The sequence below is a fragment of the Citrus clementina genome, unplaced genomic scaffold, assembly GCF_000493195.1.
Source record: "Citrus clementina cultivar Clemenules unplaced genomic scaffold, Citrus_clementina_v1.0 scaffold_9, whole genome shotgun sequence".
Classification (NCBI taxonomy): Eukaryota; Viridiplantae; Streptophyta; class Magnoliopsida; order Sapindales; family Rutaceae; genus Citrus; species Citrus x clementina.
In genome coordinates this window covers 21,659,918-21,680,766 of record NW_006261964.1, presented here as the reverse complement: position 1 = coordinate 21,680,766, position 20,849 = coordinate 21,659,918, and the positions used below count along the sequence as shown (strand labels likewise).

General features: G+C 34.9%; 2 protein-coding genes across 2 annotated transcripts; one reads left to right on the top strand and one right to left on the bottom strand.

Annotated features, from left to right (window-relative positions):
- Nucleotides 1–830: 830 nt before the first annotated feature.
- On the bottom strand, nt 831–1,994 carry LOC18032612 (cytochrome b561 and DOMON domain-containing protein At5g47530). Its single transcript, XM_006421138.1, has one exon. It carries the CDS (start codon nt 1,992–1,994, stop codon nt 831–833), a length of 1,164 nt encoding a protein of 387 aa, XP_006421201.1.
- Nucleotides 1,995–9,898: 7,904 nt separating this feature from the next.
- On the top strand, nt 9,899–11,062 carry LOC18031962 (cytochrome b561 and DOMON domain-containing protein At5g47530). Its single transcript, XM_006421137.1, has one exon. The coding sequence runs from the start codon at nt 9,899–9,901 to the stop codon at nt 11,060–11,062; it is 1,164 nt and encodes a 387-aa protein (XP_006421200.1).
- Nucleotides 11,063–20,849: the final 9,787 nt, after the last annotated feature.

The following is a 20,849-nucleotide window of genomic DNA, read 5'->3' as shown; positions in this document are numbered from 1 at the left end:
AAAAAAAAAATAGATGCAGAGACGTAGCTGTCCACGTTGGGCCTTCGGTGGCTCCGCCACTGGAAACAACAATGATCAAGGAAGAGCGGTGGTTAAGGTCAAAAGAAATTTCGGAAGCAAGTTGGGCAATATGGTTGTGATAAATGTTTCTCAATTAATCAGTCCAAACATTACAATTTACAAATGCAATTTGACTTGAGAATAGTATGAACAGTACAGGATGCTAATTGCTGCCGTCGAAACAGGGGAATGAAAAAAATTGAAAAGCATATAGAAGTTAAAAGAAAACAAGAGCAAGATGTAAGAGATGACTTATCTTAGAGATTTGCATTTGATTAGTTGTTAAAAATATTAAAGAAAAATATGTTGTACCAACTACAAACACGTATAATTTCCAACTTTTCAATTTGAGATGAATATTGTTAAGAAGTTTAATTAATTTAGAGATTACTCTCCACAATTACGTATTTTAAGGACACTTAAACATCTACTAAAACTCATACGAGAGGTTCTATTGAGAAAGATCTATCCCCTTAAAAAATTCCTCGTACCATGGAACTGGTATCAGTAATTAACTTTCGGGGATAAAACAATTAAACAAACAGTATAATCTAATGTGCCTCTTCTAATTGATTACCCGACATTTAAAAAAAATCAACATGTATGCTAGTCGTAATATACGAGCTAATGTTACATGCAATTATGTACAAATTAATTTGTACCAAAAAAAATTAATAATGCTTTTATTTCGCTAATTGATGTGGGAAAATTTAAACAAAATTGCAGAAAAAATCAGTAAATCTTAATCTATATACTACAACGCTAAAACTTCATGCTGCTGCTCTGACATTGGTTTCAGGATTCTCCATCTTTCTCCGCTGCCTTATAACAATGACACAAGTTACTACTTCCAAAATAGCGGCAATGGCTCCCAATGCAACAAGAGTACAAGCATAAACCAAGCGCCAAATCTTCAAAGGGTTCAAAATATTAAAACCCTCAAAGATGTTGAAGATGCTTAATATTATGATGGCGTATCCGACAGAATGGTGGTAAAAATTCCACCAAATTCTGTACTTGTGCTCCTTCTTTGGTCTCAGTTTCAACGCAAAAACCTGAATGAAGCCAAGAACGAGAAGTAGTATCCCAATAGTCCTGTGAGTGGAATGTTGACTGCCATGAGATTTGTTGCCAAGATAAATTCCTGTCCCCGCTCCAGCAATACCAAGTAAGTAAGCCGAGGATTGGCATATGATGTGAGCATAAAACCAAGCGGGATCAGCTGATTGGAAGACCTTCATGTACCTGGCAGTAATAGCACCCACTGGCATCAAGAAGCCCCAACTAACCGCGTTTATGATTCCATGAACCTGCTTGAAGTGAAGAGTACCCGAGGTTCCTCCTTTGGTAGTCATAACTTTCCCGGAAAGAAGGTCCAAAGTACCCATTGATTTGATATTGTCGCCTCCTAGAGGATGCATGCCGAGGTGATTGTCACCACGTACAGGACCTTCTTGCCACGCGTGGCTCACTGTGGTCATGTTCTTTGGAAGCACTATCGTTGCATATATTATCATCTCGTTATTGGAAAAGTCTGCTGAAATCTTGGGAACCTTAAAGCTCAAGTTTCCCTCTTGTAAATTGGTGCCATAACTCATCACCGGCGATGTGTATGCCTTCAAGATTCCGTTAGGGTTACGGTAAGCTACAAGAGATTGAGAGCCGACCATGCCTTTACCGGTAGGGTTTATAGCCCACGCAACCCATCTGGTTGGTTTCATGCCTACATGACGATAGGCTAAGTCGACAGAGCCGGTTGCTTCGTCATAGCTCCAGTGGAGAAAAGAATTTAAAGCTTGCAAATCAACGCATGCACCGTATTTGTTGTTGTGGGTGGTGAACCGGTAATTGGTACATGTTTGAGTTGTTTGAGCGAATGAAGAAGATGGAGAAAGCAACAAAGTAAAAAGCGCAATCAGAAAGATTCTCTTCATGGATTTGTTTTGGCAGGATTAAAGGCAGAAACAAATTTTTAATTTTATATAAGCAAATAATCTCTTGGTACTGTTATGTATTTATATTAGTAAATTAAATACGAAATCACAGTTCGTTACGAACTTGAGTTTCCTGTTCCTAATAGGAATAACATCAATAAATATTAGGAAACCTCACTACAAATCCTTGTGTGTATAGGGATCTAGAATAGGAAATTAGTTTGTTTGGACCGGCGGAATTACTTTCTATAATCACTGATAGGAAATTGAATTCCCTTCCCGCGTAGGTAATTCATTTCCTCACTACGAAAGAATAGAAAATTATCAATGTCTATTATTCAAACATTTCTTTTGTCCGCTCTTTTCTACTTTATTACTAGTTTATTTTTAACAATATTATCAGTATGGATATTCGCATTTTTTAAGATGTAGATTCAGTATTTACAGTGCCATAAAATCCTTTCTGACATTGGAAATGTACTTTACAATGTTGTAAAGTAGTTTATGTCATTGTACAATGTTGTAAACTTTGCATCCACATGAAATAGGGTTATTTATCGTCAGCCCCCACAAGTTTTGACTATGTGCACTGTGCACCCACATCTTTCGACCATGTGCATCCCGCCCCCATTTTCGTCCATCTACCGTTAACTTAACATAAAAGAAGGGTAAAATGATAATTTTGTATTAAATTAAAATAATATATAAAAAAATTTGGGAAAGAAGACTTTTATCCTTCGTTTTTTTTTTCTATCTTCTATTTCCCTTTTCTTTTTTTATTCTCTTCCTTTGCTTCTTCCCGTCTTTATTCCTTCGTTCTTCTTCTTCTTCTTTTTTCTTCTTATTCTCCTTTTCCTTCTTCTTGTCTTTCACTAGTGCTGCCTATCGAAGTGATCAGCCACCAACTTGAATCGACAACAAAAAAATGGCATGCGCTGCGTGATCTGCCATCACTTCCACTGCTGCACGAAACCGCTGACGCCACCACTTGAAGCTGTCGCCGTCTCCGTCGCCTCTATAATTTGATTTAGGGTTTGAAATCTTTAGTTTTATGATTTTTTATTTTGGATTCTTTTTTGTTAAATTTTCTTAGTTTGGGTCTTTTGTAATAGAATTTTACAGTGAAATTTGCAGCAGCTGTTTGGTATAATTTGATTTGGTTTCTTTATAATTGGAATTTTTTGTAATCTGATGATGATTCTGTGTTTGATTTTCTTCTTTCCCTTTGGAATCCTGCTTTGTCTCTCATTTTGAAGTTTACCGATTTACAATTTCGTTATGATAATGAAAAAAAATTGATTCAATTTAATTTAAAAAATATATAAAAATAGATATTGTTATAAGAAATCTTTATTTCTTGATGTAAATTTCATAAGTTATAAGGGATATTTTAGTACTTATACATCAATTCAATTCAAAACAGAGGTAGTATGGTCTTTTAGGTTAACAACAGTCTGAACAGTTAGAATTAACCGATTTTTTAACAGAAATGGGGGTGTGGTACACATGGTCGAAAGATGTGGGTGCACAGTGCACATAGTCGAAACTTGTGGGGGCTGACGATAAATAACCCCATGAAATATCATCTATGCATGAATCAATTTTATATATTTTATTTTCCAACGATATTTTATAATGGTATGCTGACGTCCGCATTCTAAAGTTTTTCCGACGAAGTTAGAAAACAAAAATTGTGAAAAAATTGTTTATAGCATTTAAAATCTACCAATTGACTTTTATTAGTATTTATTATATGAATTTATGATATTTAATGAGGTGTATATTAGAAGACTCTCTGTGTGTGAGTGAAGTTGGAACCTAAGGAGTTTTAACAATTAAACTAAATTAGCTGATAAATACGAATATGTATTAGAGGATGATAAATACGAATATGTTAAATTAGCTGTTTATACTCAATGAAAAGGTAATGAACAAAAGAAAAGTTAAAAAAAGCAAAAACATGGTTGGGAATAAAAGAAAGACTCTTCTACTATGATTCGATAAGTAAAAATAAATATTCATATTCTTTTTTATTCTTAGACAATATTATTACATTCTTTTTCTTGTTAAAACCTAGCTTTAAATCAAAGATAATGTCGTTGTAATATAATTTTTAGTTTATAAAAAAATGAAATGCTTAAATTTTATCATATACATGATTTTAATAATCACATAAATCTCAGCTCAAAATTAAGATTAATAGATTTATAAAATTTGTGTTCATGTTTAGAAAATAATTTTACTAAAGGTTTCTAAATGAAATTTGTAATTTTATGTTATTGATAAATTTATATTTTACAATTTCCTAAATGAAACCTAACAAAGTTTCCTATTTTGATGAAATTTCCTGGCTCTGTATGTGGAATCGGTTTCTGTGTACTTATTCCTATTAATAAATAGCAATCGCAAAGAATTGCTCGTATCAAATGAAAAATTAGTTTCTGTTTTTAATCCCCAAAACAAATCTATGAGGTGAATTTGAAACCAGCTATCCAACTCTAAGGGTGAATCTAGTTAGTTCCATCTAACATGAATAAATAAAATTATCATTAAGGATTTTGTTGAAATTCGTTAGAGTCTCCCATATTTTAAGTTTCCAACCTACAAAAGTAAGCACTTCTCGAATAATTAGATATTCGACCAACTTCATTAGTAAATATCTCTTCAAACATTTATAATAAAGTTAGTACTCCCAAAACAGCCGGATATTTAACCAACTTCATTAATCAATATCTCCTCAAACATCTATAATATCACACATCACTGTGATTAATATACTTAAATAATCTCATCCACATAGCTCCCAAAATTTCTAATAGAATTAAAAAGTATATTGTAGTTAATGCCAACATATATTAACCATTTGTAATAATATTATCATAATTATACAACAAAAGAATAAGGTAGTCGAAATACTCTAATAGTATGATCTATGACTGCTAGCACTATCATGTAGCCAAAAATCATATTACAAGAACATATAGACATGATTCTAAAAACTATCATTGAACAAGTACCTTGGGCAATTACCTTGTCATACTTGGACCTCATACTAACATTCTGTACTAAACGAAAGTGTACTATTGTGCCCCAAGCAATAATAAATAGATCAACGAAGTGCCATTTTATGTATCTTGTCATACAACATGATGAAATAGCCCCTAAAAGGCGAAAGCGCCAAAGCACACATTCCAAAGCACTTTATGTACTCAGATGTTGCATAACTTTGTGCTTTTCACTTCCAAATAAGTGTTCGGATGAACAATCAACTCCTAAGTCCAGGTAGAGATGATTATGCAAACGCTCCAAAAGATGAGGAGGATCATTTTATGACTCTTCGATTTTACGTGAGTTTGACTCTTGGTTTCTTTGTTAGATTCTAAAGAGTCTGCAGAACTTTAATGCTGAATAGTTCATCGAGATTTCAAGATTTAATTACATTGAGGTAACTCAAATATTTTATTTGAAATTGAAGACAATTAGACCAAGAATGATATGGACCCCGCTAAGAACTGACGCGACCCTAATCAATTTAATCTCCAAGATCGAATCTAAACTTGGAAATAAATGGAACCGCGACCCCAATGCTCAATGAAAGCTCGAACCTTGGTATGTGACGACGCTACAATTAGTTATGGATGATCTGATTGATAAGTTAAGAGTTTGAATGCCACCAAAATCCGATAAGTTCAAAGAGTTTGTTTAAGAACCAAAGAAAATTAACTCTCTCACCAATTACATCAAAACTGATCTTCTCTGTTTATTGATGCGAGTACATTATATAGGGTTGGTTACAAGAATTTTTGGAAATAAATCCTAAACTGAAATCAAATCAAAATCCTAATTTAAAGTAAATAAGGAAATAATTTAAATCAAATTAGAATCCTAATATAAGTGAATATGAAAAAATTTAAATCAAATCAGAATCCTAATTTAAGCAAATAGGAAAGAATCTAAATCAAATTAGAATCCTAATCAGCTTAAATTCCTTATATCGATTAAAATGGAAACTCGGCAATTAAATGATAAATAACTGATTTGTTTCTCGACTAGCAACCTCAAAAAATGAGAAAGTATCCAAAAAAGGAAAATAATATATTTTCCCGTGATAATGTGCAAGTCAACTTCCTATTTCATGGAAGTGTTTATTTGAAAACTTCAAGAGCTTGAATCATGCATTTATCATGTACGATTCTTTCAACGCGCCTCTATAAATTTGATTGAGCCCAAGTTGCTTGAATTAACCCATTAAGCACTTCATTGAATTTCTTTGCTTGGGCTCTTGTGACTGGTCCGACGAGAACTTGAATAGGATCTAAATATACCTCATCCCATGTGCTAGTAATAGTTTTGCCCTTAATCCCATCATTCCCCTCCTCTTGAAGAGGATTTGTCCTCAAATTATCACCTGCATCAAAAGGACTCAAATTAGAAACATTAAAAGTAGTACTTGCATTGTACTCATTGGGCAAATCTAGCTTATATGCATTATCATTGATCCATTCCAAAACTTGGAAAGGACCATCCTTTCAAGACAATAATTTAGATTTCCTCCATTCCAGAAATCATTCCTTATGCATGTGTAACCATACCTAATCACCAGATTCAAAACTGATCTTCTCTGTTTATTGGGTGCGAGTACATTATATAGGGTTGGTTATAAATTTTTTTAGAAATAAATCTAAATTGAAATCAAATCGGAATTCTAATCTAAAGCAAATAAGGAAAAAATCTAAATCAAATCATAATCATAATCTAAGCAAATAAGAAAGAATCTAAATCAAATCAAAATCCTAATCGCCTTAAATGCCTTATATTAATTAGAATGGAAACTCGACAATTAAAAGAGAAATAATTGATTTGTCTTTCCACTAGCCTCCTCAAGAATCGGGAAAGTATCCGAAAAAGGCAAATATTATATTTTCCCGCCATAATGTGTAAGCAACTTTCTATTTTATGGAAGTGATTATTTGAAAACCTTAAGAGCCTGAATCATGTAGTTATCGTGTGCGATTCCTCCAACGGGCTTCCATGAATTTAATTGAGCCCAAGTTGCTTGAATAAACCTATTAAGCATTTCTTTGAAATTTTTTGCTCAAGTTCTTATGACTGGTCCGACGGAAACTTGAATAGGATCTGAATATAACCCATCCCATGTGCTTGTGACAGTTTTGTCCTCAATCTCATCAAAGAAGTTTTAATTTGAAATTGTGATGCCCTTGCTAATCCATAATGGCATCATCACGGCTAAAATCAACGAATCAATGTTTGTTTATTTCAAGTTAGAAAGCTCTTCATAAATTCATACGGAAGCACATACAATTCATTAGCCATAAGCAATGTAAAATTTTACTTTTCAATCATCCAATTTTATTTAATATGAAAAATCACTAAAGGATTTCCTCCTCATTAGCATGTTCATATATGTATTTTCCAACAGCTGCAAAATGAAATATGACAATCGTGTATATTATATCTTCACGTTCTTAGTTTTGATAATGCAGATTCAAAGTGTAAGTTTATAGATAATAATTTAGTGGCAAAAAGGGAAATTTTCAAGTTTACGTTGGTCCTGAGAGATAATCAGACCACGCTTCATGAAATCATAGGTGTGGGTTAGCTTGTTATTGGCCCTGTAGTGGAGATATGTGACAACTGAAGCATGAGAGTAATTGTTGTTAGGCTCATAACACGGTCCCCGGCTTGTATAATCCTACAGTCAATGTGTACTTTGTCGCAGCAGAACGGCATGCATGCATTTGGCCGTTCATCTCCAGTTGAAGGTTTCTGGACGCACCATGTTATTTATTAGATAGAAATGAAAACACGAAGCCTTGCCGTCTACCTTCAGCGTCTGTCCTTGTTCACCTGAAAAAGGTATAAAGATTTGATGCACTTTATAGAAAAGAAAACTCGAAAAGTTAATATTTGCTGACAGGAAACTGAACCTGTCATGCTCCTGGTTTTGGATTATATGAGGCCTTATAGGCTCACTCACTCTGACAAGCACGAATTGGCTAACCTGTCCATCATAAATTTTTCAACACGTTCAAGAAATTTAACAGAGAATCAACGGACTTGATTCCATGACATAGAGTCAGATTCTTAAAATGTCAAAATTCTGTATAAATTGGGCAGCACTGCCAAGAGTGTGAAAGAACCATCCCTGTTCGCCTTCATTAGCTGGTGGTATTGCCTCTCTGCAGAGAATTACAAATGTTACAAGTTATTCAAGACCTCTAAAAATTTCAAGCTCAAAATTTGGCATCAACTATCATTGCATAAATTTTGCATATATAACTGGAATTTTGTGTTGTTATAAATTAACCTGGAATTTTGTGTTGTTATTAAGCGGAGAAGGCCAGCATATGATGAGAAGCAAAAGAACAAAAGCTGAGAGCTGTTTTGCCGTTGCTAATTTGTTATGCTTGACTAACAAGAGAACTAACCCAGCTTAGCAGTTGAGAGTTTCTATGTTACTGCTATTCAAATGAAGAAAATTTGATTTCAATGAAAGAGACCGCAAAACTTGCAATGCATTTCATACCAAAAATTGAACCCACTACAAGTGTATTTCTCGTTTTTCTTTCCAAGTGAAGAATTTCAGGAGTGAATAGACTAATATGAATGGAATTAATTTTATTTCTGGGAACTATTTTTTCATCCAAAAGATGAAAATTATTCTGCATTTCCTTTTCATGCAGTAATTGTCTAATTTGAGATTATTGTTACCTGTATCAAGTATGAGCAAGAACAAATATAAAATATAAATTTACTATAAGAAAAAAAAATTTTAAATGACAAAAAGTATAAGAAAAATATCTTATTAATTATTAATTCTTTATTTACATAAAAAAAATTTCTAGTACTTAAACTTCTTAATTTTTATTTACATTGATATTATTTATTAATTTATAATAAATATGAATAAAATGTATTTAAAAATAAGGGCAATACTATAAAACTATGATGTTAGGAGGATTATTGATTATTATGAAAATAATAAGAGGTGAAGTGATATATAATGACCTCTAAAGTGTTGTATTGAGTATTGACTCTGAAAAACTAGAAATAAACCATTAAATTTCCTTCCTGGTACCACATTAATTCGTAAGCACTATATAACCTAATAATTACCCCTTATTCATTTTTTATTTAAAACTAATTTTCTTGTCACTCAAAAATTGAAATCTTTAAAATTTTATAATATATTTTTTATATGAATGGAGCCTCATTGCGGAGGAATATTGTCAATAATGAAAATGAAAGTACAATAAATCTGGGGACAAAGTGAGCCTTGCCTTAAACCGTCAATAGAGACATAAAAGACAAGTAAAATTGTTGATCAATCAGATTATTATAATGATGGAATATATAGCAAAAATCTCCGAAAAGTACGCTCCAAGGATTGCAGACCTGGATTGGCTCAACAACCAAAAATAGTATGACAGTCCTGAAAAAACATGAATAAATTAAAAAGAAACTGCATTAGTCTTAATCGTCTCGATGCAATTCAGCCACGTATTAAAAAATTGTAATACAAATTCAACAATCTCACAAATTTCGTTCAAGATTATGATGAATATATTTATCGATTTTTTTTTTTCATGTTTGTGTCGCTGCGAAATATAGACGCGTGAAACACGCCTACTCCACAACCCATGCAAAATCATATATATATTGATGAAATTTCCTATTCTAGTTCCCTGTACACAGAAGGATTCCTAGTGAGGTTTCGTAATCTATATGGGTGTTATTCCTATTACGAACAGGAAACTCAAGTTCACAAGGAACTGAGATTTCCTATTTAGTTTACTTCTATAAATACATAGCAGTAGCAAGAGACAGATTGCTTATATAAAAATAAAAATTAGTTTCTGTCTTTAAACTCCCCAAACAAATCCATGAAGAGAATCTTTCTGATTGCGCTTTTTACTTTGTTGCTTTCTTCATCTTCTTCATTCGCTCAAACAACTCAAACATGTACCAATTACCGTTTCACCACCCACAACAACAAATACGGTGCATGCGTTGATTTGCAAGCTTTAAATTCTTTTCTCCACTGGAGCTACGACGAAGCAACCGGCTCTGTCGACTTGGCCTATCGTCATGTAGGCATGCAACCAACCAGATGGATTGCGTGGGCAATAAACCCTACCGGTAAAGGCATGGTCGGCTCTCAATCTCTTGTAGCCTACCGTAACCCTAACGGAATCTTGAAGGCATACACATCGCCGGTGATGAGTTATGGCACCGAATTACAAGAGGGAAACTTGAGCTTTCAGGTTCCCAAGATTTCAGCAGACTTTTCCAATAACGTGATGATAATATACGCAACGATAGTGCTTCCAAAGAACATGACCACAGTGAGCCACGTGTGGCAAGAAGGTCCTGTACGTAGTGACAATCACCTCGGCATGCATTCTCTAGGAGGCGACAATGTCAAATCAATGGGTACTTTGGATCTTCTTTCCGGGAAAGTTACGACTACCAAAGGAGGAACCTCGGGTACTCTTCATTTCAAGCAGGTTCATGGAATCATAAACGCGGCTAGTTGGGGCTTCTTGATGCCAGTGGGTGCTATTACTGCCAGGTACATGAAGGTCTTCCAATCAGCTGATCCCGCTTGGTTTTATGCTCACATCATATGCCAATCCTCGGCTTACTTACTTGGTATTGCCGGAGCGGGGACAGGAATTTACCTTGGCAACAAATCTCATGGCATTCAACATTCCACTCACAGGACTATTGGGATACTACTTCTCGTTCTTGGCTTCATTCAGGTTCTTGCGTTGAAACTGAGACCAAAGAAGGAGCACAAGTACAGAATTTGGTGGAATTTTTACCACCATTCTGTTGGATACGCCATCATAATATTAAGCATCTTCAACATCTTTGAGGGTTTTAATATTTTGAACCCTTTGAAGATTTGGCGCTTGGTGTATGCTTGTGTTCTTATTGTCTTGGGAGCCATTGCCGTTATTTTGGAAGTAGTAACTTGGGTCATTGTCATAAGGCGGCGGAGAAGGATTGAGAATCCTGCAAGCAATATCACAGCAGTAGCATGAAGTTTTAGAGTAGTATACGTAGTAGATTAGGATTTACTGCTTTTTTTCTGTAATTTTGTTTAAATTTTCCCACATCAATTAGCGATATAAAAGAATTATTATATTTTTTACAAATTAATTTGTGCATCATTGCACGTAACATTATCTCGTTTTACGCCTAGTATATATATGTGATTCATTTGTTAAATGTTTGGTACTCAATTAGAAAAGGCACATTAATTAGATGATACAATTTGTTTTCTTGTTAATATTGAGGTTGGGCCTTTAGCTTAAAAGTTAGAATACTTTATTAAAGTGATTGGTAAACAATAATTATTATAACTTACAAGTTAATTTAATTTTACACTTGGATTATTAAAAATCTATTATATCTTTACTAATTTTATCAAAAATATTATTTAAATATTTTATTTATTACATACTATTAACTTTTATATTTTAATTTTTTTCTCCTAAGCTCCATCTAAGATATATATGATGTGGAGCTCGGAAGCGGATTTTAGCTATTCCAAATCAGTTGAAAATATTAGATTTGATTTATTTAATATTGATGGATTGATGTACTAAATGGAACTTTCCATGAACAACTATAAACTAGTAAAAACACAATGTTTATTTATGGATCTCATTTCATTAGACGAATATATAAATTTTGCAAGTTTTCTGAGGTGTCGGAAATATACAATGTTTTGGAGTCTCCATTTGTTGTTTCTCTTTCCTTTGTGGATAGAGAGATGACAGCTGTGTGAAACTGAAAGGAGGTTTATTTCAAGTTGGTGCTCACATACGCATCTGTTTGTGTACCTAGCCATATTCATTGTCTGTTAAATTGCAAAGAAATTAAAAGCAAATGGGCTTGCTAGCTAGAATTAATTAGATAATAAAAGCAATCTTATCTTGACACTTTCCATTCTTGAATTTATAATGCATATATTTTGCCAGAATAAACCTGAAATATATTGGTAATTCTCCGGTTTAAAAGCATTTAATCATGTGTCGTCATTGTTTTTTTTTTTTCCTTTTTTCCTCCAAATCATCCATTTCTTCAGAACAAGCCTCGCAGAATCTGAACACGTCCTAAATTTTTAATCACACTTCTTTGGGTACATAGACATTGACAAAAGGTGCTTTGAACTCAGTACTTTGTTTTTTATTATTGAAAGAAAATGAGAATGGATTGTGTAATTGAAGTATTAGGCATTTAAATTTAAAAGTAATTGAAAATTGTGACCTCCTGATCTCACATGTTGATTACACCATTTACATATAAAGTATGTTTTATTTATTGACTTTGTTGGGAAAGGGACTACCACAAACAGCTATAAATTAAGCATAAACAAAAAAGTTTTCCCTCTTTCTTTGATTAAAATAGGATGTGCACCACAAATAAATATGCAAAAAAATAAACCAATAAACTCAAAGTAAAAATCAACTACAAGAGACACCGATTTTTACGTGGAAAACCTAAATCGGGAAAAATCACGGGACCGTAATCCGATATAAACTTCCACTATCTAAATGGGATTACAGCACAAAGACTTCTCTAGATAACACTAGAGGATAACAACATCAAAATTCTCAACAATCTTGGCTTACAATAATAGATCTAAAATCTATTTCTTCAATAAGTGGGTATCTCAAACAACAACTATAGAGAGAATAAAATACAGATCAACACCAGTAGAAATGTAGAGGACGATGTCAAGAACTTACCCTCCAAATTTGGGATGAATCGGAGCTAAAATCACCTTGCGATCGTTGAATCAAAGATTGAAACCCCAAAGAAATCTTTCTCTCTAGTAGCGCCTCCTCAATTCGCGAAATGCCTACAGCTCTCGCAATTCTTCACTTATTTCCTTTATATACTTTCTACTTAATTTCATCCATGTCCAAAATTTTACAATAATTACACATCAAGTAAATTATTTTGGACTTTAGGCATTTTGGTCCATCGAAATGAGATGGACCCTACAAATCTCCCCCTTCATCTCATCTAAGGGACACCACCAGACCTGCTCTCTGCTTACAACTTTCCAGCTTCTCCTTAGGTAATGATTTTGTCATCATATTTGATGCATTCTTTGATGTGTGAATTTCCTCAAGCTGCAATTGTTTTTACTCAAGCACGTCTCATATCCAATGATATCTCACATCAATATGCTTTGACTTCGAATGATATGTTGAATTCTTCGCCAAGTGAATGACACTTTGACTGTCACAATACACAACGTAGCTGTCTTGTTTAACACCCAACTCTTATAGGAAATTCTTCATCCACAAGGTTTCTTTGCAACTCTCGGTGATTGCAATATACTCTACTTCTGTGGTAGACAAAGAAGCACACTGCTGAAGTCTAGACTGCCATGAAACTACTCCCCCTGCAAAGATGAGCAAATATCCTGATAGGGATTTTCTGGAATCAACATCTCATGCCATATCTATATCCGTGTACACTTGTAACACAGGTTTATCACCACCAAAACATAAACATACCTTGGAAGTGCCTCTGAGATATCTGAGAATCAACTTTACTGTTGTCCAATGTTTTTTGCTTGGATTGGAGAGAAACGGGCTGACTACACCAACTGCATGTACAATATCTGGTCTTGTACAAACCATAGCGTACATCAAACTACCAACTGCTGAAGCATAAGGAACTCCTCTCATCTCTTGTTTCTCTTTCTCACTTGTAGAACAATGCTCGGAACTAAGTTTGAAATGGCTTGCAAGTGGAGAACAAACATATTTTGTCTTATTCATATTAAATCTTTCAAGAACCTTTTCAACATATGCTTCTTGAGATAACCATAACTTCCCAGTTTTTCTGTCACGAGAAATCTTCATGCCAAGAATCTGTTTGCTGATCCCAAGTCCTTCATTGCAAAAGACTTGCTAAGCTCTCTCTTCAGATTGTCAATCTTACTAACATCCTTGCCAATAATCAACATGTCATCCACATAAAGCAAAAGAATAATAAAATCATTATCACCAAACTTTTTCACAAAAACACAATGATCAAACATAATCTTACTGAAACCATGATTCTCCATAAAAGAATCAAATTTCTTATACCACTATCTTGGTGCCTGTTTCAACCCATACAAATTTTTCTTCAATTTGCACACAATTTCTTCTTTGCCTTTGACACTGAATCCTTCAGGTTGCTCCATGTATATTTCCTCATCTAAGTCACCATACAAGAAAGTTGTCTTTACGTCAAGTTGTTCAATCTCCAAATCCAAGCTAGCTGCTAATCCCAGAACTACTCGGATAGAACACATCTTCACTACAGGAGAAAATCAGCACCTTTCTTCTGACTGAAACCCTTCACAACCAATCTAGCCTTGTACCGCTGTTGTGAGTTATTTTCAGTTTTCAACCTGTAAACTCATTTGTTCTTCAGTGCTCGCATTCACTTAGGCAGCTTCACTAAGTCATAAATGTGGTTCTCATTCAGGTTCTCATATCTTCTTGCATGCTTTAACCCACTCATTTTATGTGATGAGACATAACTTCTCAAACATTCTGGCTCTCCTCCGTCTGTAAGCATCACATACTCATGTGGAGGATATCTGGTGGAAGGTCGTCGTTCTCTAGTGGATCTTCTCAATTCTGGCTCAACTGGTGGTGCTGGTGGTTTTGAAAGTGCTAGCTCAACTGGTTCTGCTGGACCATCATCATTATCCTCTCCAGCTCCCCATGATCATTATGAATAACAGGTGGAGAAACTGAAGTTGGAATAATAGGAATCTTTGGAGATGTTTGAGACTCATCGTTTTTCTCTTCATCACCAAATATCTAATCTTCAAGAAATACATCTCTACTTCTGATTAGTTTTCTTGCTACTGGATCCCATAATCTATACCCAAATTTTTCATGCCTATAGCCTAAGAAAATACATTCCTTGGCTTTATCATCAAGTTTCGATCTCTCATCTTTAGGGATGTGAACATATGCTCAGCACCCAAACATTCTCAAGTGTTTATAAAAAACATCTTTCCCAATCCAAACTCTCTCAGGTACATCACTGTCTAATGGAGCTAAATGAGACAGGTTAATCAAGTCAACTGCAGTACATATAGCCTCTGCCCAGAATGATTTAAGAAGCTTGGCATCAGAAAGCATACACATGATCTTTTCTTCAATTGTCCTATTCATCCTTTCTGCAACACCATTCTACTGAGGGGTTTTTGGTACGGTCTTCTCAAGTCTGATTCCATGGGATCTGTAATACTGCTTAAATGGTCCTCTGTACTCACCATAATTACCTGCCCTGACACATTTTAATTTTCTTCATGTCCCTCTCTCAACTTAAGCATGGAAGAACTTAAACATATCAAGCACCTGGTCTTTAGATTTCAAAGCAAAAGCTCACACTTTTCTAGAACAATCATCAATAAAAGTCACAAAGTAAAGTGCACCTCCTATTGATCTACTTTGCATTATGCAAACATCAGTGAGAATCAAATCAAGGATTTGCGACTTTCTAGATGGAGAATAACTTTTAAAAGCTACTCTATGTGTCTTTCCAGCTAAACAATGAATACAAGTCTTGAGGCACGTACCTGCAAAACTTGGTAGAAATCCTTTTCTGGCAAGAGTTTCTAACTCTTTCTCACCGATGTGACCAAGTCTTTTATGCCATGTTTCAATGTCAGGATCTTTTACAGCTACATTCACATCTTCTTTCTTGGTATTGGCTTCTATTACGTAGAGAGTGTTCATTTTCTTTCCTTTAGCCAACACTAAAGAGCTTTTGGTGAGCTTCCATTTTCCTTAACCAAATTGGTTAGTATAACCATCATCATTAAGTTTTCCTGTGGAGATCAAATTAAGGCAAATATCTAGTACATGTCTGACATATTTAAGGAGTAACTTACAACCAACACTGGTTTCCAAGCAAATATCTCCAATGCCTACAATCTTGGATGCCCCTTAATTTCCCATTCGTACATGGCCATAATCACCATTAATATAGGATGTAAAGTAATCACGATGTGCAGTAATATGAACGAAAGCACCTGAATCAATCACACAATCACTGGTATGGCAAGTGAGATTTATAGAGCTATCATCATAAACAATACCCATATCACCATCAACTACGACTGCAATATTCTCTTTGTCATTTTTATAACTATCGCCTTTTTCTTTCGCCTGTTCTCTTTTCCACAATCTACACTCCCTTTTAACGTGACCCATTTTCTGACAGTGAAAGCACTTCATGTTTCTCCTTTGGGATTTAGATCTTCCTCTAGTGTTATCATTATTCTGCTGATGGAAATTTCTACTTTGACTCCTCCCTCGTCTTTCTTGGTTCTCTGAAATAAGTGCAGTTGACTCTGAGGGAACTACTTCAGCATTCTTTCTTCGAGATTCTTCATTCCGCAGTCTATCTGTAACCATATCCGAGGTTAATTTACCATTTAGTGCTAAATTATTCACTGACACCACTAATGTCTCTCAACTGTCAAGTAAAGAACTAAGCAAAAACAGTGCTTGTAACTCATCATATAAAATGATCTTCATAGTAGTCAACTGATCAACTAAGCCTTGAAACTCACTAGTGTGTTCAGTTGTACTGCGGCCTTCCTTATATTTCAAATTAACAAGCCTTTTCATCAGATTAACTTTATTTTGTGTTGTCGGCTGCTCATAAATTGTCTCTAATTTTCTCCAAAGAACATCATCTTTGGATTCCTTCGCGAGATGGTGGTACACACTCTGATCAATCCATGACCTAATAGTACCCATGGCCTTCTGGTTCAATTGAGCCCATTTATTATCATCTATATCAGCAGGTTTAACTTCGTCACCTTCAATAGGTTCATGTAAGTCTTTCATGTAGACCAAATCTTCCATTCTAGATTTCCAAATACCATAATTCCACGACTTCAATTTGATCATGAACACCGAAGACTCATCCATCTCAATCACACAAGTAATAAAACACACAACCTCGCTCTGATACCACTCTGTTGGGAAAGGGACTACCACAAACAGCTATAAATTAAGCGGAAACAAAAACTTTTTCCCTCTTTGTGTGATTAAAATAGGATGTGCACCACAAATAAATATGCAGAAAAATAAACTAATAAACCCAAAGCAAAAACCAACCATAAGAGACACCGATTTTTACATGAAAAATCCAAATCGGGAAAAATCACGAGACCGTAGTCTGATATAAACTTTCACTATCTTAATGGGATTACAGCACAAATTCTTCTCCAGATAACACTTGTTAGTAAAGCTGATTAAATGAGAAGAAACAGAGCAGTCGTATTCATATTGTTATCATGTGCTTGACAGTAGCTAATCAGCTCACTTAAGCTGACGTGGATTAGTTAGTTATTAGTATTAGCTCTCACGTGTCTATAACAACTTGGCTAACGAATTGTAACAAGCACAACTATGCTTGAATATATAAGTGGGTGTAAGCTGCATTCACAACGTATGATTGAGTATATTCTGAAATTTTCTATAATGAAAATCTCTTTCTCTTTCTCTTATTTTCTTTAGCTTTCTCGACTGCCAAACACTATTACTTTAGTTTTCTATCATGGTATCAGAGCAAACAATGGCAAATATTACACAATCCACTGCTTCTTTTAGCTTCATTACACCAGTTAAGCTGGATCAAAACAATTTCATTTTGTGGAGGACTCAAATCTTGACATCGATCAAAGGGAATGGTCTTGAAGGTTTCGTTAATGGTGATCGAAAGTGTCCGGAGAAGTTTCTTTCATCCTTCAACACTGAAGAAGCTTCAGGATTAGATGTTAGTGAGTCCAGATCTGTAAATCCAGAGTTCATTGCTTGGATGAAAACAGATCAACTCCTCTTGAGTTGGATGATGTCCTCTATTCAGCAAAGTCTACTGTCTACGGTAATTGACTGTACAACTTCAAAACAACTGTGGGAAGCACTTAGCAGTATGTTCGTTTCTCAATCACAAGCTAGAATTCAAACTCTTAGAATGCAAATTCAAACTGTTAAGAAAGGATCTATGAGTATGGCTGATTATTTTGCTAAGATAAAACGTGTAGCAGATACCTTAGCCTTAGCAAGGAAACCAATTGAGCTTAATGATTTTGTTATGCATGTGCTGAATGGTCTTGACTCCTCAGATTATGAATCTTTGATAACTGCAGTTCTAGCAAGGGAAGGAACTATTACTCTAGATGATTTGTATTCTCTGCTTCTTAATCATGAAAATAGAATTGAACAAAAGAAAGGGAAACTTGTTAGTGAAGTCATGCATCATATGTCTGCAAATGTTGCTCAGAAAGGTCAATATTCTGGCCAAAATAATAATGGTTATCAAAAAAACACTGGAGGTAGTTTTGGAAATGATAACAGTGGTTTTCAGAACAACAATATTCCTCAGTTTGCTGGTGCTAGAAACTCTTCAGATATTTTGTGTCAAATCTGCTTCATTCCTGGACATGGAGCAAACAAATGCAGAAACAATTTTAATCCTTCATTTGTTCCTCAAAAGAATTTTGGCAGAGGAAATTTCAGAGGTCAATATGGCAGAGGCAGGTCATTCAATGGTTTTGGCAGAGGTTTAATGTTTCCTGGACAAAATTTTGTGAATCCTTATATGCCAAGAGGAGGAGCAGCTTTTCAAGCCAATATGGCTTACTCAGATCCTGGTTTCATATCAGGCTACACACCTTTTAATCCCTATAACACTTTTACTCCTGGTTTCACTTATGGTGTTTCTCCATATTTTCCTGGGAATGTCACTAATGGACTGCCTAATACTTCAGCACCACCAGCTCAAGCTCAAGCTACTTGTGCTGTAAATCCTGAGATCATTGAAGATCCTTCCTGGTATATTGACAGTGGAGCAACTAATCATATCACGAATGATCTAGGTAAGCTTGCTAATCCTAAAGCTTATGTTGGAACTGAACAACTATTTGTTGGTAATGGTAATGCATTGCTTATTGAACATGTTGGATCAGTTAAGCTTGCTACAAACACTCTTCTGTTATTAACCCTTAATCATGTATTACATGTGCCTAAAATCACCAAAAACTTACTCAGTGTTTCAAAATTACTTGCGGATAATAATGTTACAATTGAATTTGTTGGCCTTTCTTGTCTCATTAAGGCCAGGAGCACAGGGATCGTATTGCTTGAAGGTGTTGCTAAAGGAGGTCTCTATAAAGTTCAAAGTCCTACTTCAAATTCTCAGTCTGTTGCTGTCAATTCAGTCTATCTTGGTCACAATAAACTTCAGTCTTTGTTTGCTTGTCTTCCATATTCAGCCTGTGAAATGTCTAGCTCAAAATTTTCACAGGAAAATAAAGAGTCTTATATGTCTGTTGTTAATACAAAAGCTGTTGATGTAAATCTTCTTCATAGAAGATTGGGGCACCCTGCCATTCATGTTTTGAAAACAGTCTTGAACTCTTGTAATAATTTTGTTGGTGTTAATAAAATTCAAAATTTAGACTTCTGTGATGCTTGCCAATTTGGTAAGAATCATATGCTTCATTTTAACTCTGTTCAGTCTAGATCTACAGAACCTTTGCAATTGATTTTTGCAGACCTTTGGGGACCCTCTCATGTTAATTCAACCCAAGGTTTTGCTTACTATCTATCCATTTTAGATGATTTTAGTAGGTTTACTTGGATATTTCCCCTTAATTCTAAGTCTGATGCACTCCCATTGTTTATCAAATTTAAAACTTTTATTGAACAACACCTACACAAGAGAATCAAAGTCATTCAAACCAATTGGGGTGGGGAATTTAGATCATTTTCTTCCTTCCTCAATAATTCAGGGATACAATTTAGGCATCATTGTCCATATATTCATCACCAAAATGGGATGATTGAAAGGAAACACAAACATATTGTTGATATTGGACTTACCTTACTTGCCCAAGCACATCTCCCTCTCAAATTCTGGTGGAATGCATTCCACACTACTGTTTTTCTGATAAATAGACTTCCCACACCAGTTCTAAACAACATCTCACCCTATCAAAAGCTCTTCAATCAGAAACCAGATTATTCTAGTCTTAGAATTTTTGGTTGTGCCTGTTTTCCATATCTAAGACCTTATAATAGACACAAGTTTGAGTTCAGGTCTGGCAAATGTATTTTCATTGGGTACAGCTCCAGTCATAAGGGTTACCAGTGTCTTCAATCATCTGGAAGAGTCTACATTTCTAATCATGTGATCTTTGATGAGAAGTATTTTCCTTATGTTTCTGGTATTGATTTCTCTTCCGTACCAGTGTCTTCTCAAACAGTCTCTGAGTGTTCTTCTTCTGTTATTCGAATTCCAGCTCCTTTAGCAACAACTTCAGCATTTGATTCAGCAGCTCCAGTATCAACTACTTCTCAACCTCAGGTATCATCTCCCTCTTTTTCTTTGCCCTCAACTTCAAATAATTTACCTAATCAAAATGATACATCCCTTTCTCAACAGCACTCTTTCTCTTCCTTAAATGATAACCCACCACATATTCTCCCTGCACCACCTCCTATGGGTCATCCTATGCTAACTAGATCTAAGCTTGGTATCTTCAAACCCAAGTCTTATCTCACTGCCCTTTTAGCTCAACCTTCTGAACCTTATTCTGTCACTCAAGCTTTATCTGATCCATTATGGTTCAAGGCTATGCAAGAAGAGTTCCGAGCTTTGCAAGCTAATCATACATGGGAATTGGTGTTACCTACTGCTCCTGTTAAGGTTGTTGGCAATAAATGGATCTTTAGGATAAAATATAATCCTAATGGCTCTATTTTAAAGTACAAAGCAAAGCTG